Genomic DNA, 13,096 nt, shown 5'->3' with positions numbered 1-13,096 from the left:
ACAATTTACGACGTTCCATTATTTCTTTTTCACGCAGGGCTTTCCAATCAGTGGAAGTGCGAGACACGCTAGGGACAGCAAACGCGACAATATCAGGGACATCAGGCGACGGCGAGGCTTCACCAAATAAACGTTCAGCATGTAACGCGGCATGATATCCACGATTGAGAGTGGGCAGGGGTTCGAGTTGGAACTGTTAGTTTTGAAGATTACCATATAAAGAGCTATCAAGGCCCATAAAAAATTGGTGAAGTCTTTCATTGTCTAGTCTTTTAATTGCTTGTGGAGCGATGTCACAAAGGCACCTCCAGCATTTACACGCGAAAGGTGGCTCGTGAACAGCGAGAGCATTCCACAATGATTTCAGTTTCCCATAGTATGTGGTAACGGACATACCTTTAGTTTGTTTGCAATTACCGAGTTATGTCTTGAGAGAATGGATCGACGTACCATCAACCACGGCAAAACGTTCCTCCAAATCTCCCCACAAAGCAGCGGCATCTTCAACATACAGAACACTTTCTAGAACAGAGGAGTCAATTGTATTTCGAAGCCATTGAACAATGGTGCAATTGACAACCTCCCATTGCTCAAGAATTAATTTATCAGTCGTTTTTTTTATGGTGCCGTCACAAAATCCGAATTTGCGACGGGATTTGAGAGACGTCCGCATAGAACGGCTCCAATCTTCATAGTTATAGCTCGTCAATTTGACCTGGGAAATTGTTATGCCCGGTATTTCGTGAGACCAAAGAAAAAACGGAGATAAGGGATCGATTTTTTAGTGAGTGTCAGGGTTACCAGAGATATGTGCAGTGGAAATAACGTCGTCACCTGCCATAGCAAGAAGAAGATTACGGCATTTAGTTTTTTTTTTTTTTTTAGGGATTTTTATGCCTGGCTCGATACCATGTTAAGAGAATGGAACCGAAAAGTGTATCATTCTCATTAATGTATAACGTTTATATAATACAAGAGGTTGTTAATAATTAAGAAGACTAAATCATAGCGAGATATTCCCATAACCATATAGGAATATTCTCAGAACAATATAAGGTATAACTTATATTACTATATTATCTCTAATATATTTGCATAACTATATATTTTCGTCGTTTTCCTTGTTATATTAATTTCTACTAGAAACGATTTCTCATATTAACAATCCTTGTTATTCTAATTCCACCAATGAAGCTAACCAAGTATTTCAAAGACGTCTTTCGTCAGCAGGAGGATGATGTTTCCGAAATTTGGGTTGAAGACGGCACAACAAATGGGCCTCGATAACGTGGTGCTTGAGTCGGACTGTTTGGAGCTGATAACTATGCTTAAGTCGAAGTTCTTCCCGACAAACTACTTTGGACGAATGGGAAAAGTGGTCTCTGTGTTAGCTAGTGAATTTGCTTGTGTCCGTTTTAATTTTATTCGTAGAGATGGTAATACTGTAGCTCACGAGTTGGCTCACCTCTTACCGATTGACTATTCTACTCGGTATTGTGTGAAAACGATCCCGGAGCGAGTCGAACCGTTTGTAGAGCTAGATGCTCTTGATTTACCAAGTTAATGATACATAAGCTTTTCCTTTCGAAAAAAAAAGATCAACGCCCCCAGCACACTTCAAAATCAAAATAGCCTCATATTCGTTCCTAAAATCCTTAAAGAAAGGAGATATTATGGTATTGGGCTCACTGAATTTAATGCAGGCGCCCACAATTGGACCCTAACCATAGAGCTGAATAATGGAGAAGAAGACGAACATGGAAGTAATAAACATACGAGTCTATCAATGCATATACGCCTGCTCGATTACCTTGGCAACGATCAAGCTGTCACTGCCTTATTCAAATTTCCTTGTCTCGGTAATTCATGGCAATTCACGTTAAGTCGCAAGGAGGAATTGGAAGACGGACGTCATCAGTTTGTTGTCGAGTTACGTTTAATGGATAGTAATACTAGACGGATATCATCACAAGTCAACAAAAATCGAGTGCTCCTGGATTTCGATTTCCTCCTCCACATAAAAAATCAATCTCAAAGCTTTTATTCTTTTCATCGAATCTGTTTTGTACCGATGATAGTTGATAGTTGATAGTTGATACATCGATCTGCGTGACTAAGCATCAATGAATTGTCACTTGATCGACTTCAATTTCACACAGAACGAGTAATAATCAACAACAAACATAACTGGTAATACATACCATAAGTTACATAACAGTACAGTGTTGCTTCGTCGAGCTCAAAGAAATACAAGCATATTGAGCTCAACTAGTTATTACATAGTACTCGAGTTTTATCAGGAAACATACATGCGCAAAGATCAACAAGAACACGAAAATGAAACATATACAAGTATAGTCGGCAATTGATACATTGCTCAATTTGCCATATTACTCGTTCGTCTTCATGATCCGCCTTTACCATCCTTCGGTTATCTTTACATGGTTGGTCTCACATTGAGTCTGCTTGCCACTTTCATGCCTAGAGATTTATCAGCCTGCATACAAGAGTTTAGGACTTGAGACGGTGTCGTAATAATATTATCATGAGACTGACTCATATGAGAACTAGAATGAGTTAACACAAATTCTTATGTAAGGGCGATCTTATTAAAAGGTTACCTGAGTGAACCAGTTAACCCAAATGCTGCGAATCTCATAAGTCAGGCGAGGATCGGACAAAGCCTTGACAAATCTCCCAATAAACCTCTCTTGCCTACAATCACCAAGAGAGAGAATAATTAACAAGAATTATGAAGAAATTTAAAAAGGAAATAAAAATGTGTGTTTCGCCGACCTGGCTGGGTCCCAGGATCTGTATCGGTCACCAGGCTCCTTGAAGTTATTCTCCTTTGGAATGATTTGCTGTATTATAGGATGAACATGTAAGTTAGTCGATATTCAAATTAAACCGGCAAGAGAGAAAGTGGCAGAGAATGACTAACCCTTTCGCGCCTTCCATGAATTACAAAGTGAGGGATGGGGAATCTCTCAGCCTCACGAACAGGATCAAATCTTGATGGGAAGTAATCCACCTGTGAAACAAACATCGCGCTTAGCAAACATCCCCTGGACGATAAATCAAAGAAAAATTGAGTAACAAATAAATTACTCGTACCTCTTCATCCCTGAAAACCATGTTCATAGGCCCGTCTCTATGATTATTATGATGGGGGCACTTAGGAGCATTAACAGGAAGCTGCATGAAATTAGGACCAAGCCGATATCTCTGAGTATCAGCATAAGCAAAAGTTCGAGCCTGAAGCATCTTATCATCAGAGAAATGGATCCCAGGAACAATAGCAGCCGGGTTAAACGCAAGCATCTCATTCTCATTGAAAAAGTTATCAATGTTCTTGTTCAACACCATCCGTCCCACGGGTTGCAAAGGTAAAATATCCTCAGGCCAAGTCTTGGTGGTATCCAACGGGTCGAAATCAAACTTATCCTCATCAGCTGGATCCATGGTTTGGATGAAGAGCTTCCATTCAGGGTAGTTTCCTGAGGCAATTGCATCATAAAGATCTTTTGTCGCGTGACTGTGGTTTTCTGCAACGACTTTAGCAGCTTCATCCTCAAGCATATTCTTGACGCCACACGTGGGCCTCCAGTGGAACTTGACATAGGTGACCTTGCCTGCTTTGTTCAGCATAGTGAAGGTGTGGACACCTGATCCAATCATGTGTCGGTAGTTGATCGGGATACCCATGTCGTCGTAGAAGAAGGTGAAGGTGTTGAGACTCTCAGGGAGGTGGGAGCAGTGGTCCAGGAACCTCCAGTCCTCTTGGATGTGGGATTTCGGGTTTGGTTTGAAGGCCCGAATCAGATCAAAGAACTGCATTGCATCGCGGGTGAAGAATACCGGGAAATTGTTTCCCACCAAATCAAAGTTACCCTGCAACCAACGTAAAAGAAATTGAATGAATAGAGCTACTGTAAAATGAATGACAGTACCGGACTATTACAGCCAGTGGGGGATTTAGGTAGGGGTGTACAGTCTGTACACTGGGCTGGGCCGGGCTGGTATGTGCTGTGCTGTCAATTTGTGGCCCCCGTCACTAAAAAGGGGTCGCGCTGGGCTGAGCTGGGGTTGGGCTCCATAATGTCTGGCTCGGCCTCGACCCATATACTGCTTTTTGCGGGCTGGGCCAGAAAATTGGGGCATTGGCCCTGCCCGAGTAGAGGGACGGGCTGGTTAGAAAAAACTGGCCCACTAATGCGAGCTGGCTGGCCCACACCGTTAACAGCTCTAGATTTAGGGGGCGAGTAGGGTGCTCGCCCCGCTGGCCATGGAAAAAGTTCAAAAGTTTTGCTTAAAATTTACGAATTTTTTTCAAGTTTACGTTATGTCATTACTTGTCGGGTTATGGGACAAATCGGGTTACAGGTCATGTCGGTTCAAGTCGGGTCATGTCGGGTTATGGGATGAATCGGGTTACATGTCGGGTTGGGTCGGGTCGGGTCGGGTTCGGTTCGATTCATACAATTTCGGGTTGTATCGGGTTTCGGTTTAACCTCAGGTCAGGGTCGAGTTGGTTTCAGTTCACCCAACTTTTAGGTTCTATCAGGTCGGGTTTCGAGTGGTTCGGGTCGGGTTCCTCGGCTCGGGTCAGCTTTTGCCAACTCTACTTGTTGGCCCCTGCTGAAATTTCCACCCCTAATTGTAAATCCTGGCTCCGTCACTGACAGCAACATGATAGAGTCGAAAAGGAATGCAATGATGAAAAACAAGAGACGGTGAAAAAAAAGACGGTACCTCACGGGTGTAGAACTTGGTGGCAAAACCACGAGGGTCACGGATGGTTTCAGGGCTGCCACGCTCATGAATGACAGTCGAGAAACGAACAATGACAGGAGTTTGAACACCGGGAGCACGAAGGAAATCAGCACAGGTAAGATGAGTAATGTCATGAGTGACTTCAAAGAAGCCCTTTGCACTGGCTCCCCTCGCGTGTACCACACGCTCCGGAATACGCTCGTGAGTCCATGTTGTTATCTTTTCTATCAGATGGTAATCTTCCAACAGAATTGGCCCTGTTTTGTAGAAACACTTTCATTAGATCTGGTATAGAAATGGACCGTATTGGATCGGCTTTGTCTTATTCAAATAAAAGTCGTGAATTTTGGTTCAGGTCAGGTTCGCGTGAAATAGACATAGTTCTTAATATTAAAAATAATAATAATGATAATAATATTTTTTTTGAGGAAAAATAAAAAATAAATAATGATAATAATATTGTTATTGTTTTTAATTACCTCGGGCACCAACAGTCAAAGCAGAGTTGTCGTTATAAACCGGCTCACCGGTGTTGGTTGTCAAGTAAGGGGAGTTGTAAGCACTTGATGGTCGATACTGCACCAAATATAATCTCCAAATGTTAATCACACAAAACGCTCGAATAAAGTTATCCATGAAAATTCTTTCAGGATTCATCGTTATTTAATATTTTCCCTTGTTCAACAATAATTTAAAATTTCGTCGTTCAATAATGCTCTTGTAATTTTACTTACAGGTCCGAAACATAATCATTATATTACTTGATTTTGACATAATAAGTTGCAAAGTTAGGTTCAATGTTACTACGATCGGTCGATCACTGTCAATTACATAGATCATCTAAATAAAGCGAAGCATAACTCCAAAATTACTAATGTCACTTATGTTTGTAAAACGGTGAATAGTAACTATTAGTAACAGAAATATTCTGTGAATATTTATGTATATTATTCTGCGAATAGTAATATGTCTTTAAACATGATTTATAGTGTACGTGCCTAAAAATAACGTAGAAGTAAATAGTTGTCATGTCATTTTATAGGTAACCCGTCTAATCTCAAAATGATGCATATACCATACCATACCTCTTAAACTGAAAAACGATTATTGATTGGTAAGGCACGTTTTTCCATTTTTAAAGAAAACCATTCACATAAGCACATGGGAAGTTAATTTAGGGAATAGGAGATTTGGACGTTGGTAAAATAATTCGAGATTTATATTGAATTTCATCAATAAATCTTATAAATTTGATAACTAAAATTGGAGGCCCGTTTTCCGCGTACGTGGCTGCTTAGGGCCTTAGATGTCCGTGTCGTGGACCGGCCAAGCCGAGTCTAAACCCCCTAATCAAAAAAACTATTTAGATGATTCTGTCGCGAATTTGGTTATTAGATACACTAGTACTCGTTAGGCTAAAGTTATTAGGACTATTTATTGCATGCTATCAATCAATCAATACTATATATTAAATCCAGAAACCAAGGGACTTCAATGTAATTAAAGAAAGTTATACAAATTAATTATACTATATAGTTTTAAATCAATAGCACCGTGTGATGGACCCGATTAAGGGATCTCAATGCAAATATTATATAGTTTGATTTAAAATTAAATTATATAAAAGCTTGGTAATTTTCCTAAACATGGTCAATTTCCTTAAAATAAAATAATTAATTAAGATGGTCAATTTCAAGGAGACTAAAAGAAAGAAGATGCTTGGTAATTTTTCTAAATATTTATAGAAAACTAGAAGAGGGTCAATTTCCTTAAAATAAAATAATTAATTAGTATATATACATGCACACTTATGGTATTAATTATTATCATCATAAAATTATATATTAAATTTAAAATCTATGCAATTTTATTAAATATTAGATGTATAGAGATGTTAATTATTTAACATACAAAAATATAATAAGTAGGTTATAATAATTCAAGTTAGATTCCATAATACTATATATAATATTGCATAATTCTTTCGATTTGATTTGATGCATATATGTAATATATTTATATAAATATATAATCCTCTTAAAATTGCATGCCTAAGTAGTAAAAGTAATTTCGTCAGTAAATAAAAGAATTGTAGTAACATTGGATATAGTTATATGATAGTAATCACTCATTTGAATAGTAAAAATAACAATATTATCAACGAGATTAGTGAGATTGGTAAAAACAACAACGGGAGTAGTGAAATAATCAATATTAATGCGGCAATAGTGAAATTATCAATACTAATGCGGCAGTAGTGACAGTAACAATAATTACGATGAGAGTAGTTAAAGTAACAATGATTACGGGCAAGTATTGAAATGTTATTATTATTGTTTCATTAATAAGAGTAAAATATTAATAACGGGAGTAGTGAATTTGTCTCAAAAATTATTTCATCGTAATTTTAGGATATGTTATATAAAATATATTGATAATAAATTTATGGGTTATGCAACTTTAAGTAGTTTTATTTAATAAAAAAAAAAATTAATAGTAAGTAGAGGTAGCCCGGGCGAAGCCGGGCACCAATACTAGTAGAATTTAATTTTGATACGCATATCCCCTTATATACTAGAAGAATAAGAGTTCTCAGAAATTTCCTGCCTAAATTAATTTGGCTATAATTGGGCTTTTATTATAACATATTTGTTATTGGGCTTTCATTATATTATATCTACATCTGCATTATATTAAACTTTCCTTTTCCACAGATTAATACAAAATATCAATTATAATAAATTTACACTTAAATTTCAAATTGAGTTAAATATCATTTTTATTATTATTTTCTTTAATGTTTCTATCTAAAATATCGCGCATGCGCGCGGAATCTATACTAGTTATACAATAACATGATAACTTTTTTTTTTGTATGTTCAAATATGGAAAAAAGGAACATATATCGAATATATTACCTCAAATTTATTTGTTTTTGAGCATACGTATATGTTTTCTGAGCTTATTACCTCAGATTTCATGTTTTTAAGCATATGTGTATTTATAATTTTTTCTGAACTTATTAAAGTTTATAGTTAGATTTTAATTTTTTTCTCGTCAAAACTTAAATTTAACTAAGCTTATAGGTAATGTTTTGAATTTTATTGTAATTTTTTGAGTTTTATGTTTAAGTGAATGAACTCAAAAATATTGTCGTAAAACTCATAATTTTTAAAATAAAACTCAAAAATCTTATTATAATACTCAAAAACTATACAACTGATGGTAATATATCGGATATATAATCTACTTACTAATACATGTCATGTTATTTTATTTGGTATTATCACCCTTTGCTTATATCAGGTGATCAAGTTCATTTTGTCTCTTTAAACTAGACAATTTTATGTTCAAAACCCCTAAACATCTGGAAGATGATACTTGACTACGTGATCCATGACTCGAGTCGAGTCCCAGGAGTTTAAAACGGAGTAATGGATAATTTACTCTTTCCAGGTCGACAATTGAACTCTATATTTGTCTCATCGTCCTTTCTAAAAAAAGGTTATATCATTTTGCAATTGATCAAGGATTATTCTAAAAGCACTAAATAAAATCTAAATACAAATAGGTACGGAGTAATGTTTAAGACTCAAATAAGATTATAATGAACTCGTTTTAATAATTTATATAATATCGATACTTGTTTTAAGTAATAATGTTATATTTATACAAGGATCTTATACAAAACCGACTATAAATAATGATCCAAATTATTTGCAAAATTAAAAGTGACAAACCTTGTAGGGATCCATGATTAGAGGGAGAAAATGGCAAGTGTAGAGAGAGAGTGAAAGAAATTTAAAGAGAGAGAGTGAGATGGAGTGCACTCACTGCTCCAAATGTCATTGGAATTTATAGTCACCAACGTACCCACCGCATGGACTTCAATTCTTTAAATTTACGTGTAAATCCTAATAATAATTCAATTTAGATAAGTTCAAAATGAAAAAAATAAATTAGAAAAATCAAAAACTATCATAGCAGCCACATTTTGTCCACTCTCTTGAACAGTGAGGCTGTCGTTTTAGTGCTGTGGGGCGTTATAGTCATGTTTTGGGGCCGTGGCTTGTGCCCTTGTGTGCCCATTTGCTATGTCCTTGGGAACTACCCATTTAGTCTTATTATTTTCAGTTCACTAAAGTGATGGAGAATTGGAGATGTTTTTTTTAGACAACTGTGTACTATTATATATATATATATATATATATATATAGAGAGAGAGAGAGAGAGAGTCAGAATCTGGTGAGAACTCTTAAATATTTGAGGATTGGGGATTAGTAAATACAATATCACAGATTCTTCAATACAATATCACGAAAAATCTGACCTTTGCCAAAAAAAAAAAAAAAAAAATTTACAAAAAAAAAATTATAATTTTTTTTTTTTGCACAAGTGTTTTTTTTGTGATATTTTATCGAATAACCTGTGATATTGTATTGAAAAACCTCTGATCAAAAAGATAGTGTATCCTCACATGATCTCATTACATGTAACCATTACAGTACCAAGTAATATTACAACTAAGGAAAAACTTGAGACGACTAATACTAGAAGATAAAGCAACGGGAACACCGGACTTGTTGGAATCTTGCAGCAGATGAAGAAGTCTGATGCTGTTGAGTTGGAAAAGGACATCGTGGAGTCTGATATCTGAGGCAAAAGTCATTGCCTCAATCAGAGCTATAATATTGATTTGAAGACGAGAAGAGCAAAAACATTTGAGTACTTCATGAGTGATATGATTATTGTGTAAACTTTAAAAGATCCAAACAAGTTGGTCTTGTTAAAAACAACCTCTATCCGAAAGCAATGAGAAATAAGGTGCGGGGAATATGAGACAGTGCTAAACACATCAGAGCATTGAATAGAAGGAGCATAGACTTGACAGTAGGAAACAAAAGCCTGTTGTTGCTTGGAAAGAAGGGTTATCTTAGAGATAATCTCCTCAGGATGAACAAACCTATCTCTGAAGATGACATTATTTCGATGCTTCCAAATTGCAAGAGAAGGTAGTTGTTACCAGTCGTAAAACGAGCGAAGTGGCGGAGGAAATTTTCAAACCAGGTGCAAAAAGAGATATGAGAACTTACATCTGAGCGAATTCTGAGTAGACTGGCAGCTCAAATCCGTTTAACAAAATCGCAGTCACGAAACAAATGACTTAAAGTTTCACAGTTTATGACAAAAAGAGCAGCGTGAGTTAACATTCAAACCTCTTCGAATTAGCAAATCCGCAGTAGGTAGGATACCATGAACAATTGTCCAAAGGAAAATCTTAATATGTTGTTGACAAGGTAATCGCCATATCAAAGACCATTGGAAATCCTGGTTAACACGAGAATGGGCAGCATCAACTAAGGGTAAACTATTATTTAAAAGGAAGGAGTAAGCAAAACTAAAGGAAAAGCTTCCGTCTTCAGTGGATTTCCAATAAATGAAATCATCTATAGGTTCGGATGGAATCTCTAAAGCACAAATTTTTCTTGCAGAAACATTGCGGAAATATTTAAAAACATTCTCCCTGTTCCACTGAGTCGAATCAATCAGGAGGTCCGCAAAACTGATATTGTGTGATTGGACTAAAGACTTAAAACAAGGCTTTGCACCAAGTATCCAAGCATCATTTCTGATATCTATCAACTTCCCATTCCCAAATTTCCAAGCAATTTCATCCCGAAGAAGATATGTATTTTTTACAACTTCTTTCCAGGCGAAAGACACAGCGGAGTATTTTGAAAGCTTTGTAGGGATAGGAAAGTCTTTCTGATATTTTGAACGAAGGACAGTAGAAAGAAGGGAATGATGCTGATGATGGCAATGCCAGAACGTCTTGGATAACAAAGCTTGACTAGCAATGCGAGCATTTCTCATTCCAAGACCACCTTTCGATTTTGGCAGCTGCAAAATGTCCGGAGGCAACCAATGTTGAGCACGCTTGTTTTTATGTTGCTTCCACCAAAAAAGATCGATTAAATAATTTATTTTCGTGGTAATTTGGAGAGGAACCGGAAGGATGGAGGCCACATGAGCAATAGATGCCAGCAAAATTGAATTTATAAGCAATAACTTAGAAGCCTGAGAAAAATTAGATGTGCCCCAAGAGAGAATTTTGGTAGAAATCTTGTCCAGTAGAAACTGAAACGCAGCAGTTTTCCTCCTGCCAAGATCAATTGGAACACCAAGGTAAAGCCCGAAATTTTGTTTCGAAGGCACTTTTAGAATATCTGTAATACGCTCTCTGAAATCATCCGGAGTGTTGGGGCTGAACTTGACATAAGATTTTTGGTGATTGATCATTTGGCCCGATATGGTACTAAAGGAATCCAAGATATTCCGTAAATACTCGCAACTAGATAAAGATAAGCGGAAACACAGAAGAGAATCATCAGCGTAAAATAAATGAGAAATGGTTGGGCTGTTTCTGGAGAGCTTAATACCTTCAATAGCCTTTTGTGATTCCGCCTTGATAATAATAAGGGAAAGGATCTCCATGCAGAGAATAAAAAGGTAAGGTGAAATGAGATCACCTTGATGCAAACCACATTGAGGAAAAATACGATGGGAAGGAGAACCATTAATAATCACCTGTAAAGAGACCGTTCGGACACACAATTTAAGAAGCTTTCGGAAATCTTTAGGGAAACCATAAAGCTTAAGTACATGGAATAGAAACGACCACGATACTCTGTCAAAAGCTTTATTCATATCAAGCTTAATTGCTGCAAAACAACGAGTACCACTTCGACGCTGGTTGATATAAGTAAGGAGCTCATGACCGAGAAAACCAGAATCACTGATGAGTCGTCCAGGAATAAAAGCATTTTGATTTTGGCCAATAATACTGTCAGTTACAGTCCGGAGCCTGAGAGCAATGCATTTCGAGGCGGCACGATAAATGACGTTACCAAGACTGATAGGACGAAAAAGGGAGATGACCTCTGGATTGTCAACCTTTGGTATAAGAACAATATGAGTATTATTCCAGGCCGGAGGGAGGTGGCCATTGTTCATAAAGCCAAGCACAGAAGAAGTAATGTCCTCATTTATGATATGCCAAAAAAGCTGGTAAAATTGAGGCGGAAACCCATCTGGACCTGGGGACTTGTTAGGATTCATATCAAAAAAAGTCTTTTTAACGGCATATGCAGTGAAGGGCTGAGACAGATAAGCTTGCTGAGAGCCATCTAACTGAGTAAAGGATAAATCTTCAAGTTCTAAGAAGGAGGTTGTTGGCTGAGTCGAAGTAAATAATTTCTGAAAATGAGCCATAATTAAAAGGGAAAGATCTGAATCCGAAGACGTCCAGGAGCCAGACTCATCTTTCAAAGAGAGAATACGCAGTCTTCTCTGCCGTGATTTGGCCCTGCTGAAAAAAATATGCACTAGGAAGGCCGTCATTTAAACTGAAGTCTGATTTCGATCTCTGTTTCCTATGAAATAGAACTCCAATCAAGCATGAACAGACGACGATTTTGAATTACCCATTTGAGAATGGCAGAACGAATTTGACAAAGTTTATTGGAAACGGAAGATGAGACAGGATCAGAAGAAGAACAAAGCCAAATAGAGGAGACAAGTTTTTGAATGTCGCTGTGATCAAGACACCAATTATCCACCCGGTAAGGCCGTTTTGGTTTCGTAAACCGGGCAGATAAGTCAAGCAAAATATGGGCATGGTCCGACAGAAATATGTTGAGATTTTGAATATGAGCCTCAGGAAAAGTAAGCAGCCAATCTTGTGAAGCGTAACCCCGGTCAAGGCGTTCCAAAATAAGATTTGATGATTCTCTTTTATTAGCCCAAGTAAACTGAGGGCCGGAATAAGGAATTTCACAAAGAGGCGTATTAATTCTCCAGTCAAGAAAGACTTTCCAACCAGTAATGCTAGAAAAGCCTCCAATTTTGTCTGAAAATTGTTCAACCTGGTTGAAGTCACCAATCATACAAAGCGGAGAATAAACCGAACAAAGCTGCTTCATATCTTGCCAAAAACTTGCTCTATGGTCATTACAAGACACACCATACATAAAAAGAGCATACCACACAAAGCTCAAATTATGATTTACAATCTTACAAAGGATGAAATGTTGATCCACTAGAAGGGGCAAAACCTCAGATCTATCATCCCATAAAAAAGCAAGCCGCCACTTAAACCCGCCGAAATTGTACCACAAAAATGAGGCAGGTTCAGAGAACTAGTTTTACAGACACTATCCGTTAAAGAGCGCTTAGTCTCTTGAAGAAAAACTAAAGAAATATCATAGTAGCGTACGGACCAACTTATTTACGGAATAATAGGGGCGTCTGCACCACCTAA

General features: G+C 37.2%; 1 protein-coding gene across 1 annotated transcript; it reads right to left on the bottom strand.

The window, feature by feature from the left end:
* Nucleotides 1-2,165: 2,165 nt before the first annotated feature.
* Nucleotides 2,166-8,665, bottom strand: LOC141611700 (catalase isozyme 1-like). Its single transcript, XM_074430304.1, has 8 exons — nucleotides 8,517-8,665; nucleotides 5,256-5,352; nucleotides 4,756-5,033; nucleotides 3,118-3,894; nucleotides 2,945-3,034; nucleotides 2,797-2,864; nucleotides 2,622-2,715; nucleotides 2,166-2,497 (listed from the first exon to the last, which is right to left on the bottom strand). Exons 1-8 carry the CDS (start codon nucleotides 8,529-8,531, stop codon nucleotides 2,438-2,440), a joined length of 1,479 nt encoding a protein of 492 aa, XP_074286405.1. The 5' UTR covers nucleotides 8,532-8,665; the 3' UTR covers nucleotides 2,166-2,437.
* Between the last annotated feature and the right edge of the window lie 4,431 nt (nucleotides 8,666-13,096).

The sequence above is a fragment of the Silene latifolia genome, chromosome 1 (assembly GCF_048544455.1).
Source record: "Silene latifolia isolate original U9 population chromosome 1, ASM4854445v1, whole genome shotgun sequence".
Taxonomy (NCBI): Eukaryota; Viridiplantae; Streptophyta; class Magnoliopsida; order Caryophyllales; family Caryophyllaceae; genus Silene; species Silene latifolia.
Note: the sequence above shows the minus strand (reverse complement) of the source record. Positions and strands in the feature narration are given on the sequence as shown.